The sequence below is a fragment of the Neofelis nebulosa genome, chromosome 4 (genome assembly GCF_028018385.1).
Source record: "Neofelis nebulosa isolate mNeoNeb1 chromosome 4, mNeoNeb1.pri, whole genome shotgun sequence".
In the NCBI taxonomy this organism is placed as follows: Eukaryota; Metazoa; Chordata; class Mammalia; order Carnivora; family Felidae; genus Neofelis; species Neofelis nebulosa.
Genome location: NC_080785.1, coordinates 157,106,020 through 157,129,488, shown reverse-complemented (window position 1 = coordinate 157,129,488; position 23,469 = coordinate 157,106,020). Strand labels below are relative to the sequence as shown.

The 23,469-nt window shown below is 51.1% G+C and overlaps 1 protein-coding gene and 1 long non-coding RNA gene across 6 annotated transcripts in view; both read left to right on the top strand.

Annotated features, from left to right (window-relative positions):
- The first annotated feature begins 1,633 nt into the window (after window positions 1–1,633).
- SLC27A1 (solute carrier family 27 member 1) overlaps window positions 1,634–23,469 on the top strand; it is a 33,101-nt gene continuing 11,265 nt past the window's right edge. For 2 of the 5 annotated variants that reach the window (XM_058727514.1, XM_058727513.1), the window contains exons 1-5: window positions 1,635–1,838; window positions 3,330–3,497; window positions 22,461–22,855; window positions 22,986–23,147; window positions 23,241–23,310. In XM_058727514.1, the coding sequence (XP_058583497.1) occupies window positions 3,331–3,497; window positions 22,461–22,855; window positions 22,986–23,147; window positions 23,241–23,310 (794 nt within the window). In that variant the 5' untranslated portion in view covers window positions 1,635–1,838; window position 3,330. Of the gene's footprint in view, window positions 1,839–2,858; window positions 2,881–3,329; window positions 3,498–22,460; window positions 22,856–22,985; window positions 23,148–23,240; window positions 23,311–23,469 lie in introns of those variants that run through there. The other 3 variants (XM_058727515.1, XM_058727511.1, XM_058727512.1) reach the window with 3 other exon arrangements.
- On the top strand, window positions 12,228–17,383 carry LOC131510412 (uncharacterized). The gene is made up of 2 exons (XR_009261041.1): window positions 12,228–14,666; window positions 14,701–17,383. It is a non-coding gene; the product is annotated as an uncharacterized LOC131510412 (long non-coding RNA).

Below are 23,469 nucleotides of genomic sequence, written 5' to 3'. Positions count from 1 at the left end.
CTCCCAAAGCACTGTCCCCGCCCTCCCCCAGACAACAAAATTGGGGAAGTTTGAAACTAAGGGTACATGCATATTCATGAAGGGGCTTGGCAAAGGAGAGCGCTGTAGAGAAGTGGGGCAAAAGTCATCAATGTTTGAGTGTTCCAGGGGTTTAAACCCTGCAAAGATTCAAGAGTGTGGTGGGTCCATCTTTCCCTCTGAAACAGCAGAGGGAGGTTTTTTTTTTTTTGTTTTGTTTTTTTTACCACCAATGTATTGTCTCTGATGTGGTGAGGTTCTCCCCTGGCCGGGTAGTGGCTGTTTGTTTTTAATTCCTTTTGTTCCTTTAAAATCGTTAACTATGGAGGTCTTGTGATTTTAACAGATCCCAGGACGTCAAAGTGGCTGGGGACCTAAAATGACTTCTCTTATGTTAAGAAAGTTACGGCTTGTCTTTCTTTTTCTTAATATCTTTATTTATTTTTGAGACAGAGAGAGACAGAGCATGAGCAGGGGAGAGGCAGAGAGAGAGGGAGACACAGAATCCGAAACAGGCTCCAGGCTCCGAGCTGTCAGCACAGAGCGTGATGCGGGGCTTGAACTCAGACTCTGAGATCATGACCTGAGCCAAAGTCGGACGCCCATCCGACTGAACCACCCAGGCATCCCAAAGCCTTGTCTTTCTTTTTTCGGGAACCTCTCGCCCTATTTGCCTACACCTACATCTGGAGTTCTGGCAGTTCTGGCCTGAAGAAAAAAGTTGGGTTTCCAGAGCCTTTTGGATTTGGGGATTTCAGCCTGAGGACCCATAAGAGTATCTCCAGGAGCTGTGGGCACACTTGGGAGAGATTGCTTGTCTGGGGCACTATTTAGTCAGGTCTCAGTAAACTCCGTAAGATGGAGAAGAGGAGGAACAGGGAGAGGAAGAAAGAGGAAGAGGAGGGGGGAGGAGGGAAGCCGGGAGGGCAGGGGAGGAGGTAAGAGGAGGGGCAGGGAGGAGAGGGATAGAACAGAAGAGAAAGGGAAGGAAGTGGGGCGGGGGAGGAGCAAAGAAGGGGGAAAGTGGAGGAAAGGGGGAGGGGAGGAAGAAACCTGAAGAGGGAGATGAAGAGGAGGTGAGAGGGAGGAAGTGGGGAATAATGAAGGAATCTGGGTCGAAGGAAGGAGGGGGAGGAGAAATTTGAGGAAGGAGAAAAGGGGAGGAAGAGGGAGAGGAGGAAGCCCAAGCCTCCAGCCCACGTTTGTGAATGAATGAATGACTCCCAACTCTAGCTAGTGTGACAGCTCCAGTCCTCAGTTTCTTGGCCTGTAAAATGGGGTGATCACAATAGTGCTACCTGGCAGGATAAGAGTGCAGCTGTAGTTACCGGTCACTGCTGACTGCCGATCCCTGCCCAAGGAAGTAGCAGACCAGTGGCTGGCTCTGGGCCTGTCCTCCCGATCTGCCTCCTTGCCCCCCATTCCACCCACCCTGGGCAGCCGCAGGCACCAGTGGTAGCACGTGGGAGGGGTGGGAGCCTGCCCAGCCCTGTCCTCCAAATGGCGCTGGAAGCCGGCCCTGGCCGCCTCCCAAGGAGAGCGCTGGGAAGGTCGGCCAAAGCAAGGCAGAAAACAAGCAGGGGTGGGGTGGGCAGGGGGGCAGAGGAGGGGGAGCTTGGAGGGAGGGATCCAAGGCAGTGGCCTACATGGGCATAGCGCAGGCAGAGCAGGGCCCAGGAGTCTGCAGAAACAGAGGGTCTGGAGGACCCACCTTCTCGGGCTAGGTTTGGAGTTCTCTGTCTTGGCCTCATCGTCCCCGCCTGAGCTTCTGGGAACCCACGGGGAACCGGCCAAGACTGAGGGTCTGTGAGCCGCTCCAGGTCAGCCAGGTACCAGGGTGGTGGGCAGTCAGGCGGGCGCTAGCCTGTGCCTGATCAGGAGGAGGTCTTTTGGGTCTCTGGGTGGGCATTTAGGACCTTGGGTACGGGAGGGTGTGGGGACCCTGGTGTGTGGATTTTGCCCTCCCTGGGCTCTTGGGGTGTTAAAGAGATTTAACTGACGAGATTTTGCGATATAGGTTTGGTATTAGTTGGGTCCTTGAAATGGATCATTAAGACAGATGGGGTTTAGAACCTTCTGAGGGTCCTAGGTTGTGAGTTTAGGACTCTTCGGGTCCCCGGAATGTGTATTTAAGACCCAAGAGGCTATGGTACTTGGATATAGGACAAACTGGGGCAAGAATCCAGTACACACAGGCCCTGAGTGTGAACTGGGATTTTCTGGTGCCCGGGGGTAGGAATCCGTGTGCCATCTAAAGCTCAACCCGAAGCCACGCCCCTAGGCTGTGGGAGCACGTGCTCTCTAAACGCCGCGCGGGGGCGGGCGGAGGGAGGGCAGTTTGGTTGTCTTGAAGACAGCTGCGCCCGTCTCTGGGCCGTTCTAGCCCCGGGGTCTCGTTGGCCGTCGTCTCTCTGGCCCGGGGCCTCTCTCTATGGTCGTGGCCTCCGGAAAGAGGCGGGCCTTGGCTAAGGGGCTGAGGAGCTCCGGCGCTTGACAAGTCGGAAGAGGGCCTTGGGGCGGGCCTGGGCTGGCAGGTGGGGAGGGGCCTAGGGCGCTAGGTGGGCCAGTGTGGGGCCCGGAGGGTGACGATTGGGGTAAAGCTCGAGGGAGGAGCCAGTGGCCCGGGGTGGAACCTGTGCCTGGGATAGGGGGCGGGCGAAGCCTGGGGCTAGGGGAGGGGCCTAGCGTGGAATGGGCGTGATATACATTTGTGGGCGGGACCAGATCGTTAACTGGGGGCGGGGCCAATGGGTGGCGGAGGAAGGGTAGAAGCGGGTCTTCGGGGGAAAGCTCAGGACCTGTTGGCTGGACAGGCTTGGGAACGGGGAAGATCCTGTAACTGAAGACAACGGCTAGGTCAAGGCATGGGGAAGAGCTGGTCAAGTTACGGGGAAGGGACTGGGTCCGTGGTAGGGAAGAGGTGGAGCCCTTGCTTGGAGCCAGGTCGTGAGGGTGGAGCTTGGGTTCAGAGTCCAGCCTCTAGGTCAAGAAGTGGGGCAGGGCTTGATAGTGACTGACGGAGGGGAAGAGCTGCGTCTGAGGGCGTGGCCTGTAATAATGATTGGCAAAGAAGCCTGAGGAGGGTTAGGAACCAGGAAGCCTGTATCCAACATGGGATGGGGGCGGGGCCCTGACCCAGGGGCGGAGCCTGTCCGGAACTCGGCCAATTCTAGGCAGGAGGGCGGGGCCCAACCCGAAGGCGGTGGCCTGGGCTCCCCGAAGAGGTGGAGCCGGGGCCGGGGGGCGGGGCCCGGTTGGCTGTGGGGCGGGGCCCCAGCGGCCCGCGGCCTCAGCGCTCTCCACCTCCCCAGGATGCGGGCTCCGGGTGCAGGTTCGGCTTCCGTGGTCTCGCTGGTGCTGCTGTGGCTGCTGGGGCTTCCGTGGACCTGGAGCACAGCGGCGGCGCTCGGCGTGTACGTGGGCGGCGGCGGCTGGCGTTTCCTGCGTATCGTCTGCAAGACCGCGAGGCGGGACCTCTTGTGAGTGCATTCGGGGCCTGGTCCCCCGCCGGCTGCGCGTCCTGGGGGTGGTCAGAGGTGGAGGTTGCAGCGGCGGCGTTGGGGGGGTCCTAAGGGCTTGGGGAGAGGGGTTTTGGATACTGGGGGCGAGGCTTAGGTGAGGGCGGGGTTAGGGGCGGGGCCGGGACCTGAAAGCGTGCCGGGTAGGGGGTCACTGAGGGGAGCTGCAGGGGACAGTTTGAGGGTCTCTGGAGGGAGATGAGTAGGTTTCAGGCTTCTAGGGGCTGCTCTGGAGACTTCAGGGGACTGGAAGGTAACTTGGAGATCTTTGGGGAAGCTGGTTGGGGTTCCAGAGAGCTGAGGCTGATTGGGAGGCCCTGGGTATTTGGGGGTCTCTGTGGAGACTTGGTGACTGTGACAGGCCTCTTGGGGCTCTTCAGGGATTCTGGTAGGTCCCTAGGGTCCCACAGTGGTGACCCAGTGGTCTCTGGGGGCTGCCAAGACACTTTGGGTTTACTTAGGGCTTTCTCGGGTGTGATGGATGAAGGGGCCTTTTGGGGTACCTGTAAGGGACTTTTAGGGTTCCTGAAGGCTGTGTGTCTCCACAGGACAATTTACCGGTTTCTCTGTGGCAGGGGCGCTCTTTGAGAGTTTGGAGTCTGTGCAGGATTTGGGGGGTTCGGGGTTTGTGGAGAGGTTGCTGTGTATTTCAAGACTTGTTTGGGGAATCTCTGGAGACTGTGATCTCACCCGAGGGGATTTTGGTGTCCTAGACAGGTATCCCTGGAAGAAGGTCTCTGGGGTGTCTCTGAGGGGCTTGCTTGAAGAAGCTGTTGGGGGGGGGGTCTTCCTGGGTGGGGGGGAATAGGTGTCGTGGGGGATTCCCATCCGAGCAAATCTTGGTAACAGTCCCCACATGGGAATACCTGAGCACCTGCTGTGGCTGCGAGGCTGATCCTTTCAGGGAGGTGGGGGGACTGACCCATTAAGGGTGAAGAAACAGGCTCTGTGAGCAGCAGGGATGGTGTGCAGCTGGGGAAAGTTCCTGCCAGTTGACTGGTTCTGAACCTTCCAGCACCCGTCCTTTCCTCTCCATGCGCTGGTCCCTGCCTCTGCCTTGGTCTTTCTGACATGCACATCTGAGCATGCACTCTGTTCGCCTACCCTCCACGACCCCCATCCTCTGCAGGAAAAAGACTCAACCTCCAGCTGGACACTGTGACCTATCCTGGGATCTGCCCACTCGCCACTCCCCACCTCTATCGTGTCATCTGGCCCTCATATCAACTTGCCTTGTCAGGCTCAGGATGTTCCCTCTGCCTGGCACACGCTGGACCGCCTCTTGCCTGGTGATGCCTTATGATGTTGCCTCCCTCGGGACCCTTTGCAGAATTTTCCTACTCAACCCCTTCCCACGGTTCCTTGTTGCCCTTAGAATCGACACCACCTGAGGTTCCTGACTGTGTCCACAACGTCTTCTCCTTTCCTTTGTCACTCTTCCAGCTACACTGGCCTTGCTGTTCCTAAACATGCTCGGCCCCAGGGCCTTTGTACTTGCTGCTCCCTCTGCCTGGATCACTCTTCCTTGCTATTCACTGTCATCGTGCCATGGCTTAAATGTCATCTTAGAGAGCCCTCTCCTGACCCTGTGTCTCTGTACACTCTCCAATCTTGTTGCTCCTTGGCAGGATGGCCAATGTTTGCTGAGTGCCCGCTCCATGCCAGGCACCATGCTAAACATGACTTCTTGAAGCCCTCCCAACAACTCTATGGTGTGGGTACTCTCTTGTCCCCACCTCACGGACGAGCCAACTGAGGCACAGCAAGGTTTGGTCGCTCGCCCAGGTCGGGGGGAGTAGTGGGGACAGGATTTGAACCCAGGCAGTGTGGCTCTAAAGCTTGACTTGTAACCGCTAGCGACATTCATCGTTTGTAATGATCTTGTGTGTCTGGTTTATTGCCTTTTCATTCTTGAGTCTCTTTCCCCCCACTAGACGGCGGGCCCTGTGGGGACACAATGGAGGCTGTGTTGGTCTTAGTGTCACTGTGGCCCTGGCCTCCACATGGGGTGGCACATCGCAGGAGCACAAGATATGTTTGCTGGCTGGCACGCCTTTCCCTACCCCCTTGGGCTCGCACAGGCCCCAGCTCTGCCTCATTGAGCCAGAGTGTCTGTGCCCGGCTGTCCCCCCTGGGGATGGGGCAGGAGCTGGGTCTACTCGGAGGCAGCCTCCGAGATGGCCCAACTTCCTGGTCTTCACATTCTCCGATGATCCCCCCTGCTTTGAGAGCGGGCTGGATCTAGAGACTTGCTTCTAATGAACAGAATACAGCAAAAGAAATGGGCTGTTACCTCCGAGGTTTATAATGTGCATGACTGTGGTGCTCTCTCAGATCATTCCCTCTGGAAAAAGCTGGCTGCTGTTATGCAAGGCAGTCCTGGGGAGAGGCCCACGTGAGTGAACTTGGAAGTAGACTCTCTCCCAGTGAAACCTTGAGATGACCTCAGCGCCAGCCAATACCTTGATTGCAGCCTCATAAGACACTCGAACCACACAGCTAAGCTATTCCTGGCTTCCTGACCTTCAGAAAATGTGTGATAACAAATGTTTCCAGCTGGTAATTTTGGAGGCAATTTGTCACACAGCAATAGCTAACTAACACGGCTTGTGTGGCCCTTTCCGTGGACCAGGCCTTGTGTTCTCACAGTCCTATAAAGAAGGAAGGGCGCCTGGGTGGCTCAGAAGGTTGAGTTTCCGACTCTTGGTTTCTGCTCAGGTCATGATCTCGCAGTTCGTGGGATCGAGCCCCACGTCGGGCTCTGTATTGACAACTTAGAGCCTGCTTGGTATTCTCTCTCTCCACCTCCCCCTCTGCCCCTCCCACCTTTGCGCTCTTTCTTTCTCTCTCTCTCAAAAATAGATAATTAACTTAAAAAAGGGGGCGCCTGGGTGGCTCAGTCGGTTAAGTGTCCAACTCTTTTTTTTTTTTTTTTTTAAATTTATTGATTGATTTTGAGAGGGACAGAGATAGCATGAGTCGGGGAGGGGCAGAGAGAGAGAGACGAGAGACAGAGAATCCCCAGCAGGTTTCGCACCGTCAGCATGGAGCCCAGGGTGGTGCCCAAACCCACGAAACGGTGAGATCATGACCTGAACCCAAACCAAGAGCCAGATGTTCAACTGACTGAGCCACCCAGGTGCCCCTAAATGTCCGACTCTTGATCTCCGCTCAGGTCGTGATCTCATGGTTCATGGGTTTGAGCCCCGTGTCTGGGCTGTGTGCTGACAGTGCGGATCCTGCTGGGGATTCTCTGTCTCTGTCTCTCTGCCCCTCTCCTGCTCACATTCTCTCACTGTCTCAAAATAAATAAATACAACCTTAAAAAAAAAAAAAAAAAAAAGAGATGCCTACTAACCCCATTTACAGGCACGGAGAGACGAGGTCCCTTACCCGGGAATGCACAGGCAAGGAGGGCAGGGCACTGGAGTTCATGTTCTTAACCCCTGTGCTGTGGTGGGGGAGCTGCCTTTCGACCCGGGTTCAGAAAACATGTAAGCACCCGACTCCAGCTCTCCCACCTCGTTCTGTATCCTGTATTCGCGGCGTGAAATCTGATCACATTTATTCTTGTTGGTTTCTTTCTGCCCGGGTGTCCTGGAGCTCAGGGTGAAAACATGAGGGGGCAGAAGGAACAGAAGGATGAGAAGAAGTCTCATTCAGGAAGGGCCCAGAGGCGCACAGTGGCTTCTTTGTCCCCAGGGTGGGGGTGGCTTGGGCTGCTGCCAGGCCGGGGCAGCCCAGGCATGTGGCTGGAGCTGAGCACTGGAGTCTCCTGTCTGCCCACGTGGGTGTACTCCGGAAAGGATGGGGGCGAGGGCAGGACGGGACAGGCGGTGAGAGCTGGGCCCGTCCCGAATGCTCATGTAACCTGATCGTGACCGGCTACAGCCTCAATTCCTGTTTCTTGCAGTATCACCGGTGGACGGGGTGGGGGGGGGGGCCCTCCTTGCAGGGGCTGCTTCCTGTGGTTCCCAGCCTTGCTGAAGGTCCTTTCCCCATGGCTATAAAAATAATACCAGCTTCTGGGGTTCTTGGGGTGCTCTGTCAAGTTCACTCACGGGAAGCTCTTAGAGGAGAGCTGGGTACCCGGTCGGTACTCAGATGCGTTGGTGCTGGTTGCTGTCGGCTGGTGGGGGGAGGGGGGGCTTGGTGGCTGTGTAAGCGGATGGTTGGGAGCTTGATGGCCAGAGCCAGGGTGGACCTCAGCTCTGCCCCTTGCTGGCCCATGGAAAGTTGCCCTCTGAGTCCCAGTTCCTTTATCTGTAAAAACAGTCCTTATGTAATGTCTCTCCCTCAAGAAGCATGAATCGAACACCTCTTGTGTGCAGCATGGGCATATGTGGTGAATGCTTTATTAATGCTTTGTTAGGCCTCAGGAGGAGCAGAGGGACCCTGGTGGGGGTCCTGGTTCTGGGCTTCTGCCCTGACTTGCTGTGTGGCCTCGGGCATGTTAATGCACCTCTCTGAGCACCCGCCTCATCCCGTCATCTGTCACATGGGAATTTTAGGACACAGCTTCAGAGGGTGGCCATAAAGTTCGCACAGCGCCTGGCACATAGTAGGTGCGCAATAAATGCCGAGGCTGCTCACCTCAGCTAGTCTACTTATTACCCAACAGGTGGGATATCAGGATCTGACCAGGGAGGGCGTCTTCTGTCTCTTTCCCAAGATATAGTTACAGAATCTGCACAGACCTTCCTGCCGTCCGTGCCCACAGGTGGCCGCACATTCTCTGTCATATTTCTTAACTGGCACTTTCTTTCCATTTTTACTTGTAATTTTTACTTTTATGAAAGTCATGCAAGCTTCCAGATGAAAGATTCTCAGCCCTCTACCTCATAAAGCCACTGCAAACATTGAATCAACAAATACTGAGCTGTCATTCCCAGAGGAAATACTGGGTTAGGTTTCTGCAAACCTCCTGTCACGACATTTTTATCAACCAATCAATACATGATCTTGTTTTATGTTTATTCTATTTAAAGACACCTCATTTTATAGAAGTTCTTTTTATTTATTTATTTTTTATTTTTTTAATATAATTTAGTGGCTTCCATACAACACCTAGTGCTGATCCCAGTAAGTGCTCTCCTCAATGCCCATCTCTTTTTGTTTGCTTTGAAGTAAGCTCTGGGCCCAACATGGGGCTTGAACTCATGATCCTGAGATCAAGAGTCACATGTGCTACTGACTGAGCCAGTCAGGCACCCCTATATTCCTTTTTTAAAAATATATATTCTTGGGGCGCCGGGGTGGCTCAGTCGGTTGAGCGGCCGACTTCGGCTCAGGTCATGATCTCACAGTTTGTGGGTTCGAGCCCCGCGTCAGGCTCTGTGCTGACAGCTCAGAGCCTGGAACCTGCTTCAGATTCTGTGTGTGTCTGTCTCTTTCTGCCCCTCCCCCACTCACACTCTACATCTCTCTCTCAAAAATAAGTAAAACATTAAAAAAATACATATATATATATATTCTTGGGTCTCTTCGGTGGCTCAGTTGGTTAAGTGACCGACTTCGACTCAGGTCCCTATCTCGCGGTTCACAGGTTTGAGCCCCACATCGGGCTCTGTGCTGACAGCTCGGAGTCTGCAGCCTGCTTCAGATTCTGTGTTTCCCTCTCTCTCTGCCCCTCCCCCACTCGCACTCTGTCTCTCTCTCAAAAATAAACAAACATTAAAAAGAGATATATATACGTGATATATATATATATATATATCACGTATATATATACGTATATATATATACGTATATTCACGTATACGTGATATATACGTATATATATACGTATACATATACGTATATATATATGTATATATGTATATATGTATATGTATACGTATACATATACGTATATATATATACGTATATATATGTATATTCCTGATTCATTACCAGTGAACTGATGGCCAACAGCATTATAACTCATGCCTGAGCAAAACTTATCTAAGTAAGGCACATCTCAGCCTTCTTGCACTTAGGAACACTAGATAGCGCTTTAGCATTATTCCTGGGAGCCATTTTAAGCTTCAAAATCACCAAAGAAAGGACAAAAATGCAAAAAAAAAAAAAAATGTGGCACTGAATAGACTTCCAAAAGGATGCTTATTTACAATATGAGCTGAAACAAAAAGGCAGAGTGCTGTCTTGTTGAACTAACCTGGGAATGTGCACACTGGCAGCACGTTGTTTTTTTGTTTTTTTGTTTTTTTTGCCACTCTGTGTGTGTCCTCAAATGGTTGTGAAAGAAATATGAATATTGATTTTTGGGGATACAAAGAAATTTTAGTGAGCAGGCAAATTTGCAGTTAAGAAATCTGTGAGTAACAAGGATTGACTCATAATTTGGCCAGGTAAGTAATCAATATTTACATTGTTTTGATGGTAACAGTGTTCTTAGTTGAGCCACTAGTATACTATGATCATTTTTTATTTCTTAACAACCTTTATGTGTTTTTTTGGGGGGGGTTATTACTTGCCTTTGTATTTGTTAGTTTTCTTTGCATTCATCTATACTTCAAATGACAGTTGTGCCTGTCTTCTCTCATGACTTTTATAGCGTAAGATGGGCTTTCAGTGTCCCCTTTTTTGGAGAAGTCTCTCTTCTAGCCTCCAATTTGTCCAGGCTGGGCTACTGACTCTTTGCACCTGGTGAATAGCTGTCATTCCAATCTTGATTCTAGCCACTTTCCTAAGGATTGGCATTACGTCTGTCTTGGGTTAGATGCACTGTTTCCTGGGTCCCTGGTGGTTTTCTTCTTTGGTTTACTCCTTTGATTTGTTGGAGCACCTTCTTATTAGCTTTGGGAGACATGTGGTTGAGAAGGTAATTTTTTGAGACCCTTTATGTATGAAAACATTTTTATTAACACCCTCACACTTGATTGATGGTCTCGGTTTAAACTTCTAGGTTGGAAATAATTTTCCTTCAGTATTGAAGGCATTTCTTCTCACATAATTATTGTTGAGAAGTCTGAAACTCTCCTAATTCCTGATCTTTTATAGTGATCTGTTTTTCTTTCTGGAAGTTTGTGGGATCTTTTCAAGATGGTGAGCTATTTCCATCCATTGTATGGTCTGTTGTTTAGCTTCATGGCAAGGAAGTTTTCTTAAATGGTACTGATAATTTACTCACCTTTATTTCTTTTGTTCTTCTTGGAACACCTGTTATTTAGTACCTGGAGCAGCATTTGGCTTGATAATTATTTGTTGAATAAATATTATGTTGGATATTCTGGGTTGGTTCTCTAATTTTCTTTTCTTTCTTTCTTTCTTTTTTTTTTTTTTAATTTTCCATCTCCATCTTTTTATCCTACTTTCTATGATAGTTCTTCAAATACACCTTCTAATCTTTCTGTTAATATTTGACTTATGCCTACAAGTTTAAAATTTTTTATTATGATCATTATTTGTTTAAATTCATAGACTTTATTTTTAATTTTTTATAGACTTCATTTTTTTATTATCAGTTTTAAGTTTACAGAAAAATTGATCACAGAGTACGTAGAGTTCCCATATATCCCCTTCCCATTCCCCACAGTTTCCCTATTATTAAGATCTTGTGTGGGGCGCCTGGGTGGCTCAGTCGGTTAAGTGGCCGACTTCGGCTCAGGTCATGATCTCGAGGTCTGTGAGTTCGAGCCCCGCGTCTGGCTCTGTGCTGACAGCTCAGAGCCTGGAGCCTGTTTCAGATTCTGTGTCTCCCTCTCTCTGACCCTCCCCCATTCATGCTCTGTCTCTCTCTGTCTCAAAAATAAATAAACGTTAAGAAAAAAGAAAAGATCTCGTGTTAGTGTAGTATACCTGTTACAATTGATGAACCAATATTGATACATTTTTATTTTTACTTACTTATTTTTAAAAATTTAAATCCAAGGTAGTTAATATACAGTGTAATAATGGTTTCAGGAATAGAATTCAGTGATTCATCACTTACATATAACACCCAGTGTACATCTTATCAAGTGTCCTCCTTAATGCCCCTCGTCCATTTATTTATTTATTTATTTTAATTTTTTTTTTAACGTTTATTTATTTTTGAGACAGAGAGAGACAGAGCATGCATGCGGGAGGGGCAGAGAGAGAGGAAGACACAGAATCGGAAGCAGGCTCCAGGCTCTGAGCCATCAGCCCAGAGTCCGACGCGGGGCTCGAACTCACGGACCGCGAGATCGTGACCCGGCTGAAGTCGGACGCTTAACCGACTGCGCCACGCAGGCGCCCCACCCCTCGTCCATTTAGCCAATCCCCTCACCCACCACCCCACCAACAACCCTCAGTTTGTTCTCTTACTGTTTGTCTCCCTCTCTGTTTTTGTATTATTTTTGCTTCCATTTTCTGATGTTCATCTGTTTTGTATCTTAAATTCCACATATGAGTGAAATCATATGATATTTGTCTTTCTCTGGCTGACTTATTTCGCTTAGCATAATACCCTCTAGTTCCATCCACGTTATTGCAAATGGCAAGATTTCATTCTTTTTGATCACCAAGTAATATTCCATGTGTGTGTATGTATATATATATATATACATATATATTTATATATATTTACATATATAAAGATATGTATATGTTTATATATATAAAAACATATTACGTATGTTTATATATATACGTTTATATGTGTACGTATATATACGTACACATATAAACATATATATATATATATATATATACACACACACACACACACACCCCACATCTTCTTTATCTATTCATCAGTTGATGGACATTTGGGCTCTTTCCATGATTTGGCTATTGTGAATAGTGCTGCTATAAACATTGGGGTGCATGTGCCCCTTTGAATCTGCACTCCTGTATCCTTTGGATAAATATCTAGTAGTGCAATTGCTGGGTCATAGGATAGTTCTATTTGTAATTTTTTGAGGAACCTCCATACTGTTTTCCAGAGTGGCTGTACCAGCTTGCATTCCCACCGACAGTGCAAAAGAGATCCTCTTTCTCTGCAGCCTCACCAACACCTGTTGTTGCCTGAGTTGTTAATGTGAGCCATTCTGACAGGTGTGAGGTGGTATCTCATTGTGGTTTTGATTTGTATTTCCCTGATGATGGGTGATGTTGAACATTTTTTCATGCGTCTGTTAGCCATCTGGTGTCTTCTTTGGAAAAGTGTCTATTCATGTTTTTTGCCCATTTCTTCACTGGGTTATTTGTTTTTTGGGTGTTGAGTTTGATAAATTCTTTGTAGATTTTGGACACTAACCCTTTATCTGATAATGTCTTTTGCAAATATCTTCTCCCATTCCGTCTGTTGACTTTTAGTTTTGCTGATTGTTTCCTTCGCTGTGCAGAGGATTTTTATCTTAATGAGGGCCCAATAGCTCATTTTTGCTTTTGGTTCCCTTGCCTCTGGAGACATGTCAAGTAAGAAGTTGCTGCGGCCGAGGTCAAAGAGGTCTTTGCCTGCTTTCGCCTCTAGGATTTTGATAGTTTCCTATCTTATGTTTAGTCTTTCATCCATTTTGAGTTTATTTTTGTGTTATGGTGTAAGAAAGTGGTCCAGGTTCATTGTTCTGCATGTTGCTGTCTTTTTCCCCAACACCATTTGCTGAAGAGACTGTCTTTTTTCCATTGGATATTCTGTCCTGCTTCGTCAAAGATTAGTTGGCCATACGTTTGTGGGTCCATTTCTGGGTTCTCTGTTCTGTTCCATTGATCTAGGTGTCTGTTTTTGTCCCAGGACCATACTGTCTTGATGATTACAGCTTTGTAATACAGCTTGAAGTCCTGAATTGTGATGCCTCCAGCCTTGATTTTCTTTTTCAGGATTGTTTTGGCTATTCAGAGTCTTTCTGGCTCCATACAAATTTTAGGGTTGTTTACTCTAGCTCTGTGAAGAATGTTGGTGTTATTGTGATAGGGTTTGCATTGCATATGTTTTGGATTGTATTGACATTTTAACAATATTTGTTGTTACAATCCACGAGCATGGAATGTTTTTCCGTGAATTCTTCAATTTCTTTTGTAAGCTTTCTATAGTTTTCAGTGTATTCTCAACAAGATACTAGCCAACCGGATCCAAAAATACATTGAAAGAATTATTCACCATGATCAAGTGGGATTTATTCCTGGGCTGCAAGGGTGGTTCAATATCTGCAAATCAATCAATATGATACATCACATTAGTAAAAGAGAAGATAAGAACCATATGATCCTCTCTATAGATGCAGAGAAAGCATTTGACAAAATACAGCATCCTTTCTTGATAAAACACCCTCAAGAAAGTAGGGATAGAAGGATCATACCTCAAGATTATTAAAGGCCATATATGAAAGACTCACAGCTAATGTCATGCTCGATGGCAGAAAACTGAGAGCTTTCCGCCTAAGGTCAGGAACACGACAAGGGGGTCCACTCTCCCCAGTGTTGTTCAACATAGTGTTGGAAGCCCTAGCTTCAGCAGTCAGACAACACAAAGAAATAAAATGTATCCAAATCAGCAAGGAGTACTCTATGGGGAAAACCCAAAGACTCCACCAAAACACTGCTAGAACTGACACGTGAATTTGCAAAGTCACAGGATATAAATCAGTGCACAGAAATCCGTTGCATTTCTAGACACCAATAAGGAAGCAGCAGAAAGAGAAATCAAGGAACTGATCCCCTTTACAATTGCACCAAAACCCATAAAATACCTAGGAATAAACCTGAGCAAAGAGATGAAAAATGTATACCCTGAAAACTATAGAAACCTTTTGATACGTTTTTATTAACTAAAGCTCTTTTTTTCCCTTAGGGTTTACTCTGTGTGCTGTGCATTCTGTGGTGCCCTCACATTGCAATTTTCCAGGATTTTTTTTTCATTCCCTAAAGCTTTTTTTTTTTTTAATAATTTTTTTTAATGTTTATTTCTTATTGAGAGACAGAGAGACACAGAGAGTGAACAGGGGGCGGGTAGAGAGAGGGGAGACACAGAATCTGTAATAGGCTCCAGGCTCTGAGCTGTCATCACAGAGCCCGATGCGGGGCTCGAACTCCCGGACCGTGAGATCATGACCTGAGCTGAAGTCGGACACTTAACTGACTGAGCCACCCAGGCGCCCCTGAAAGCTTTTTAAATAGCATCTCATTCTCGTTTCATGCATGCATGTTTTCTTACATCTCCCAGATGTAAGACTTTATTAGTTTTCATTAGTTTTATTAGTTTCATTGACTTTATTAGTTTTGTTTTCTCTTTGCACAATCTCTATTTCCTCAAAAATTTTCTTTTTTGTTTATTTTATTTTTTTGAAATCTTTTTAACATTTATTTATTTATTTTCGAGAGAGAGAGAGAGAGAGACGGAGCACAAGCAGGGGAGGGGCAGAGAGAGGAGGGAGACACAGAATCCGAAGCAGGCTCCAGGCTCTGAGCTGTCAGCACAGAGCCCGACGTGGGGCTCGAACCCATGAACCACGGGATCATGGCCTGAGCCAAAATCAATCACTCAACCAACTGAGCCACTCAGGCGCCCCTTTGTTTCCTTTAGTTTCCGTCATCCCTAGTAGAGGAAATCCCCAGGGGTCCGATAATCCTTAGTTGTAAATCTGGTTAGAAGCTCTCGGCATGGGCATATGGGGGGGGGGGTGTCTTTCAACTGCGAGCTTCATGATGGGGTCACCCGGCCAAGGGTGCTTTGCGGGAAACCATGCAGAGGAGACGAAGGTTGGGGGCTCATCATGGATTACGGTACAGACACTCCCTGGCTTCCAGTGGTTTGACTTACAATTTTTTGACTTAACGATGATGCAAACGTGATGTGCATTCGGTAGAAGCTGTACGTTGAATGTGGAATTTGGATCTTTTTCCCAGACTCCTGACAGGCAGTGTGAGACTCTGTCCTGATCCTGGCCACCAGCAGTGAGCCGCCGCTCCCAGTCAGCCGCACGATCACGAGGGTAAACGACCCGTACAGGCATTCTGTACCCATTCAGCCCTTCTGTTTTTCACTTTCAGTATGGTATTCAGTTAATTATGTGAGATATTCAACACTTTATTAAATAAGCTTTGTAGGGGCTCCTGGGTGGCTCAGTTGGGTAAGCGTCCGACTTCGGCTCAGGTCATGATCTCGCGGTTCGAGAGTTCGAGCCCCACGTCGGGCTCTGTGCTGACAGCTCGGAGCCTGGAGCCTGCTTCGGATTCTGTGCCTCCCTCTCTCCCTCTGCCCCTCCCTCCCTCTGTGTGTCTCTCTCCTTCAAAAATAAATAACATCAGAAAAAATATTTTTTGAGAAAATAGGCTTTGTGTTCGATTATTTTGCCCAACTGTGAGCTAATGTAAGTGTTTTGAGCACGTTTAAGGTAGGCCAGGCTCAGCTATAATGTTTATTGGGTTAGATGTATTAAATGCATTTTTGACTTATGGTATTTTCAACTTACGTTGCGTTTTTTGGGGTGTAACCCCACTGTAAGTCCAGGAAGATCTGTCTTATTGACTACAGTTCCCCTGTTGTACGTTACATCCCTGTGACTGATTTTATGTAGGGGCTTGCTTCCCAGACAGATTTCTACCCATTTCACGCTGGAGTCCAGGATTCGGCTTTCTCCCACCTCCAAGGACCCCTGCCTTTCCCATTTTCCTAGTCTTTGTGTTCACACTTTTAAAACATCCCTTGACTGGGGCACCCGGTTGGCTCAGTCGGTTAGGCATCTGACTTTGGCTCAGGTCATGATCTCACGGTTTGAGTTTGAGCCCCCCTTCTCTCTCCCTCTCTCTCCCCCTGTCTCCCCCTCTCTCTACCCCTCATGGGACTCTCCCTCTCTGTCTGTCCCTCGCTCACTTGTGCCCTCTCTCTCTCTCAAAAAATTAATGAAAAGAAAAAAAAATCTCTTTACTGGCTATTTTGGGGGGAAACAGGGAAATTCAATGATCAGTCAGTGTCTGGGTGTTTGACCTGCCTGCTGCCTTTGCGTGAAATCACCCGTGACTTTTCTCACCTTGTGGCTCCTTCCTCATCCACCTGCATCGGGGCCCCACAGCCTCCCGTTGTAAGGATCGGCCGTTGAGCATCGAACCCCTCCTAGACTACAGATCGTTTGGGCTCTTTTCCGTCTTCTGCTCATTGGAAGCTACAAATGAATAACAGTATCATTTCCCCGAGGTGACTTTAACCTGCCAAGATCGATCTTCTAATTAGTGGAACGATCCAGAACCATGGAGAAAGTCCTGTTGCCGTGCAGTCTCCTCCCACTCTCTGCTTTGGTCACTCCTCTCTAGCCTGCTGGCCTTGTCCTTCCCACCTCCAGGCCTTTGCACTCACGGTACCCTCCACCTGGAATGCTTTCCCCCTACCGGCCGCGCTTTACCCACTGCTGGCTCCTTCCCGTTCTTTATTTTTATCATTTTTTAATTGTTTAAAGTTTATTTATTTATTTTGAAAGAGAGAGCACACAGGGGAAGGGCAGAGAGAGAGAATCCCAAGCAATCTTCGCGACGTCAGCGCAGAGCCTGACACGGGGCTAGAACCCACGAACCGTGAGATCATGCCCTGAGCCAAAACCAAGAGGCCCAACTGAATGAGTCATCCAGGCGCCCCTCCTTCCCATTCTTTAAAATGTAGCACAAATGTCGCTTCCTCAAAGTGGTCCCCCCCCCCCACCCCCACCCTTCCTGTGGATAAAGCTTTTGATCACATCATCCTGTTTCCTTTTTAGGAAACTTAGCATAAAACTATCATTGGATTGGGGCACTTGGGAGGCTCAGTTGGTTGAGTGTCCACTCTTGATTTCCGCTCCGGTCAAAATCTCACGGTTCGTGAGTTTGAGCCCTGCGTCGGGCTCTGTGCTGACAGCGCGAAGTCCGCTTGGGATCCTCTCTCTCTGCCCCTCCCCCCTGCTCTCTCTCAAAAACAAATAACAAAACAGTAAAAACAAACTATCATCGCTTTTCTTCGCTTTTTCCTCGGTTATTAGTTCCCTTCCCCTCCTTAGACTGTAAACCCCATTTGGACAGTGATCACGCCTACTTGAGTCACCTGGGTGTCCCTGTCCCTGTCGTGATGTCCAGCACGCGGTGGTGCTCCGTGGAGGTATGGTGCACGAGTGGATCAGCCCCTCCAGGGAGCTAAACTCTCGAAGGAGGTTTTTGGCTGCGAGTAGCGCGAATCTCAACTAGGAGTGGCATTGGCAGTAAAGAACAGTTACAACCACATGTAACGTGGAGTTTTGACACGAGATGGCTTGAGGTTGGTCAGTTCCCAGTGCAGCATGTTGTCATTGACCCAGGTTCCTTCGGTCTTTATGCTCTGCCATACTTGCTGCAAAGGCTTGGCATCTCCAGCCGGGTACCCTCATACTCTCATGCTGCCTGCTGTGGTTCCAGCCATCACATGCCAGTGACAGCTTCTCTGGGTAGAGGAAAGGGAACATGGGACTGCCATGTCCCATGGTGCAGGGATCGTGGGAAAGGGGCTGATGTGTTGCAGGGAGGTGTATGGGCTGGGCAGTGTTGGAGTTCAAGGAGCCAAGGGGGTCAGCAGACAGAGCCAGATTTCCAGGGCTTTGAACACTGAGCAGAGGAGTATCCCGCGCAAAGACCCTGCAAAGACCCTTTTTCCACATGTTCTGGGGGCCAGGAATTGGGTCTATCTTTTGAGGACCACCATTCACCCCATTATGCAGGGAGTGGGGCCTGGCCCAGAGCAGACCCAGGAAACCACGAAGAGCTGATTAGGGCACGGGTCCCGTTGTGTGCTGGTGGGGGCCAGGCCGGGCTGGTGAGATGGTCAGATTCTGGCCACTGTCATTTGTTCCATCCATCCCCAAGGACCTCCTGGGAGCCATACCCCATCTGGGCTTGAGGGGACACCATGTTCACTGTGACCTGCTGTGAACGTGCCAGATACTTCTCCCGTCCTCTGGAGCCCACAGCCTAGTGAGGGAAAAGAATAACCGAGAAGGAAATGATGAAACATCAGACAGTGACCAGAAGGATCGAACATGTAGGGGCGAGGCGGGGATAGCGAGGGACTCCTTGAACCAGGGTGGTTAGGGCACCCCGCACAAGTGGGCAGATGAGAGGGGCCAGTCTTGCCATGACCTGGGGAAAGGAAGAGCACTTAGGTAGAAGAATACTTACAAAGCCCAGAGGCGGGCTCTCTCTGGGCAGAGTAACAATGGATCCCTTCCGGTTCAGCCCTTCTTCTTGGTTGGGCACTTAACACACTTCACACCCACTAGGCTGAGAATTGCTGCTCTGGGCCCCATTTCCTGCTTGTAAATAAGGCAGTGGCAGGACTGGCACTTTGTTGAGCCGGATGGAGAACACCTTGGAGGTTGTTGGATTCAGTCTCCTGATATTCCAAGTAAGGAAACTGAGGCCTGCAGAGAGGGCAGCGTCCGCCCAGGCCCCACTGGTAGGCGGTGGAACAGGATTTGAACTAAGGCCATGAACTCCAGGCCGCTTTTTCCTCCCTCTGGGCTGCGGTTCTGAGGGCTCCAGGTATCGCACGCCTTGTGACCAGGTCACTCCAGTCTCTGCCTCTGTCTCCCCATGTCTCCTCCCCTGTGTTTGTGTGTTCTCTCTTAAAAAGACACCTGGGGGCGCCTGGGTGGCTCAGTTGGTTGAGCATCCAACTCTTGGTTTCGGCTCAGGTCCCGATCTCACAGTTTCGTGGGTTTGAGCCCCACGTCGGGCTCTGTGCTGACAGTATGGAGCCTGCTTGGGATTCTCCCTCCCTCTGTCCCTCCCCTGCTCGCGCTGTCTCTGTCTCTCTCAAAATAAATAAACTTTATTATTTATTTATTTATTAAAATTAAAAAAAACTATTTGCTTTTTGAGGGAGAGAGAGAGGGCGCGAGAGAGCGTGAGTAGGGGAGGGGCAGAGAGAGAGGAAGACACCGGAGCCGAAGCAGGCTCCAGGCTCGAAGCTGGAGCCACGGGGCTTGAACCCACAAACTGCAAGAACCAAGGGGTGCCTGGGTGGCTCAGTCGGTTGAGGGTCCGGCTTCAGCTCAGGTCACGATCTCGGGCTCTGTGCTGATAGCTCAGAGCCTAGAGCCTGCGTGGGATCCTGTTTCTCCCTCTCCCTCTCTCTCTGCCCCTCCCCCACTCACGCTCTGTCTCTGCCTCTCTCAAAAAGTAAATAAACATTTAAAAAAAATTGTTTTTAGGCATTGAAAAAAAAAGACACCTGTCATTGGATTTAGGTCCCACTGGGGAGCCAGGATGACCTCATCTCATACTTCCCTTAATTACATCTGCAAACACCCTACTTCCAAAGAAGGTCACGGTCTGAGGTTTCCGGTGGACACGAATTTTGGGGGATGCTCTTCAAACAAGTACAGTTGTGCGCAGGCAAAAGAGGCGGGGCTGCATTTGAGTCCGCCCACAGGATATATCAGCATCGTCCTTACGCTCCAGGTCCTGTGCTTCGTCCCGAACCGTAACCCTGGACACAACAGACAGACAAACTGGGTGCTCGCTCTCGTAGAAATTAACAAAAAGTTCAGGAAATCGGTAAAGGAAGATGACGGGTTTAGATTGTGATGACCGCTCAGAAGGAGTGAAACAGGGCCTGGGAGTGTATCAGTTACCCGTCAGTTCCATGGCTGTGTAACAAATTACCCCAGAACCTAGAGGCTTAAGACAATGATCAGTATCCTTTCCTGTGACTTCTGTGGGTCAGGAATTCAGATGTCACCAAGATGTCACCATCTTATCTGCTCTGCTGTGTCTGGAGCCTCAGGTGGAAGATTCAGGATCCAGGGCCAGAATTACCCAAAGCTCTGTTCACTCAGACATGTTGTTAGAACCCCTATACGTGGCCTCTCCATGTGGTCTTGGCTTCCTTTCCTTACAACTCAGCGCTGGGTTCCGAGGTCCAGCGTCCAGAAAGAGTGTGAGAACATCTGCGTGCCTGGAGGAGAGGTGCTGTCTCTGAGCCCCAGTCTCAGAAATCACACAGCATGACTATTGCCCCATTCTCTTCATTAGAAGCGAGTCCCTGAGTCTGCCCACTCCTGAGGGGTGGGGAAAATAGGACCTGACCTGCCTTTTGAAGGGACGACTGTCAAAGAATTTGCAAGCGTGTTTTCAAACAGCTATATAGTGATCCATGCTGGGCAGGGCTGGGAGACCTCTCCAGGCGGGGGACATTGGAGCTGAGAGGTAAAGGATGTGTAGGAACCCTGATGGGGGTGGGGGTGGGGGTGGGGGTGGGGGCTCTGGGGCAGAATGTTTCAACAATGGGAACCGCACGGGCAAAGGTCCTGGAGAACGTTCCCATCTCCCACAAGATGACTCCTGCCCCTTTGCCATCAGTATCCCTGGCCACCCCAGCCCCCGTCCCCTTCCTCCACCGATCGGACTTCTCATACCTGATCCTGATCAGCTTCGCCTGTGCAAAGTAGGTGCTCAGGTCTGGGGCCCTGAAGAAATCTGGGCCTCTGCACTGGTCGCCAGGGAGGGGCGGGATGCTGGGCTCCAGGGTCAGGGGCTTGAAAGCAGTCCTTCAACCTCTGTTTACGGAGCACCTACTATGTGCCAGGCTCCTGATCAGATGCAGGTGTCGCTTCCCCTGGTTACCTCCCCTGGTGACGTGGTGGCCATCCTCCTGGAGTGCCGGCCTGAGTTCGCGGGGCTGTGGCTGGGCCTGGCCAAGGCGGGCGTGGAAGCCGCACTGCTCGATGTTAACCTGCGGCGGGAACAGGGGCTTCGATGAGCAGGGCTCTCCGATTAGGGGTGTTCATCTACATGGAGGCCGTCGTCACCCTGAGAGTAACAGGGTGGGCACCCAGAGGGAACCGGTTGGGGAGCAGCCTCCTCACCGCTGTCCCTATGCCTGCGCCTCTTCTCAGTGCGGCCTTGCCCTGAGACCGTGCTCACGTGTGGTGGCCTCTCCTCTCACCGAAGATCTTGCCAGGCTCAGGCTGGCTGCTCTCGTGGGCGGTGGGGTTCAGGCCCGGCCCGGGAGCTCCAGACGCCTCTCTCTCCCTCCAAGACTGTCCTGTGGGATTGCTTGTGGCAGGCTCACTGCGCTCCAGGAGAGTGGGGCCTTGATCTGTCTTGGTCCAGGCAGGGGGCATAGCCCATGCAAAGGCCCTGGGGTGGGAGCATGCCAGGTGGTGTCTTCAGGAAAACAGCAAGAAGGGCCCTGTGGCTGGAGTGAGTGAGCAAGGGGTAGGAAAAGGAGAAGGAGCGGAAGAAAGATGGAGGGGGGGAAGGGTTAGGTCTGGGTTACCGCTGGGTCTGTCTCGCCCATCGTGGACCTGGCACCCAATAGGTGCTCATCATTTGGGAGGTGAGTGGAAGAATCTGCCTCTGTGTTGGCCGCTACCTCGAGTTCCAGGTTGGGAGACACGAACACAGTCCGGCCTCTGTGTATGGACCTAGTACGTACCGGGCATGCGGCCAGTGCAGATGTGACTTCCCCGGGGGGCTCACGACCCAGGGGTGGGGGAAACAGACCCATGACCGAGTGGCTCCGCACGGGGGCTTTGGTGGGGGAGCACAGAGGATGGGGAGGTTTCCCAAGGTGAACAAGAGAGCATTCCCTGAGCCCAGCCGGTGTCTGCCCCAGCCTGGCCCCGTTTGGGGGACTCTACGCTTTGATGGGGGAGCAGTGGGCGCAGTGCAGGGGCCGAGCCCCGGAAGGCTTCCTGGAGGAGATGACGAGGACCCCAGGCTCGGGTGGGTGGAGCATGAGGAGTCCAGGCTGCAGGTGCTCGTGGGGACTGCGGGAGGCTCCGGACGTCCCAGAAGAGAGAAACAAGGACGGTCTGCGGTACTTGGTCAACAGCCCTTCTCACGCTCTCTGTCCCCCGAGAGACCCAGCAACCAAAGCGTCCTTATCGAAGCCTCGCCGTCCTCGGAGGTGCAGGGACCTTTCCCTCTGCTTTCTCCAGATGGAGATGCTGAGGCTTGGAGAGGTCTCCTGGAGGCCGGGCGGGGCACCCAGTGACGCCTCTCCTCCCTTCCCCCTCCCAGCGGCCTCTCTGTGCTGATCCGCGTGCGCCTGGAGCTGCGGCGGCACCAGCGTGCCCGCCACACCATCCCACGGATCTTCCAGGTGGTGGCACAGAGGCAGCCTGATCGCCTGGCGCTGGTGGACGCGGGCAGCGGCGTGTGCTGGACCTTTGCGCAGCTGGACGCCTACTCCAATGCCGTGGCCAACCTCTTCTGCCGGCTCGGCTTCACTCCAGGTGACGTGGTGGCCATCCTCCTGGAGGGCCGGCCCGAGTTCGTGGGGCTGTGGCTGGGCCTGGCCAAGGCGGGCGTGGAAGCCGCGCTGCTCAATGTGAACCTGCGGCGGGAGCCCCTGGCCTTCTGCCTGGGCACCTCGGGTGCCAAGGCCCTCATCTTCGGAGGGGAGCTGGCAGCAGGTGAGGCCGGGCGCAGCTGGCATCCTGAGGGGGGGGGGGGGCGCCTGGGGCCTTCCGGGGGGCGGGGAGCGGCGAGATGGCGTGTACATCCCAGGCCGCCCTTGACCGTGACGTCTGTTCTGGGCTGCAGCGGTGGCCGAGGTGAGTGGACAGCTGGGGAAGAGTCTGCTCAAGTTCTGCTCTGGAGAACTGGGGCCTGAGGGCATCCTGCCGGACGCCCGACTCCTGGACCCGTTGCTGAAGGAGGCCTCCACCGCCCCCCTGGCACAGCCCCCTGACAAGGGAATGGATGGTGAGGCTAGCACGGGACACCCGCCTTCCGCTGCCAGTGCCCCCCGCCCCCCACCCCCTCCTCCTCGGACCCCAACACATGCGTCTCCTGCAGATAGACTCTTCTACATCTACACGTCGGGGACCACGGGGCTGCCCAAGGCCGCCATTGTAGTGCACAGCAGGTGAGGGGGGCCCGTGGGGCATCACCCCAGCTTTGGAGAGTGACTCCCGGTCGCCTCTACGGCCGACCCCTTCCCTCCGCTCTTGTTGGGATCTTGGGGACATTTCTGTCTTCACCCCCGGGGAAGACGCACGGCCCATCTCAGGACACTGCGGCTCCG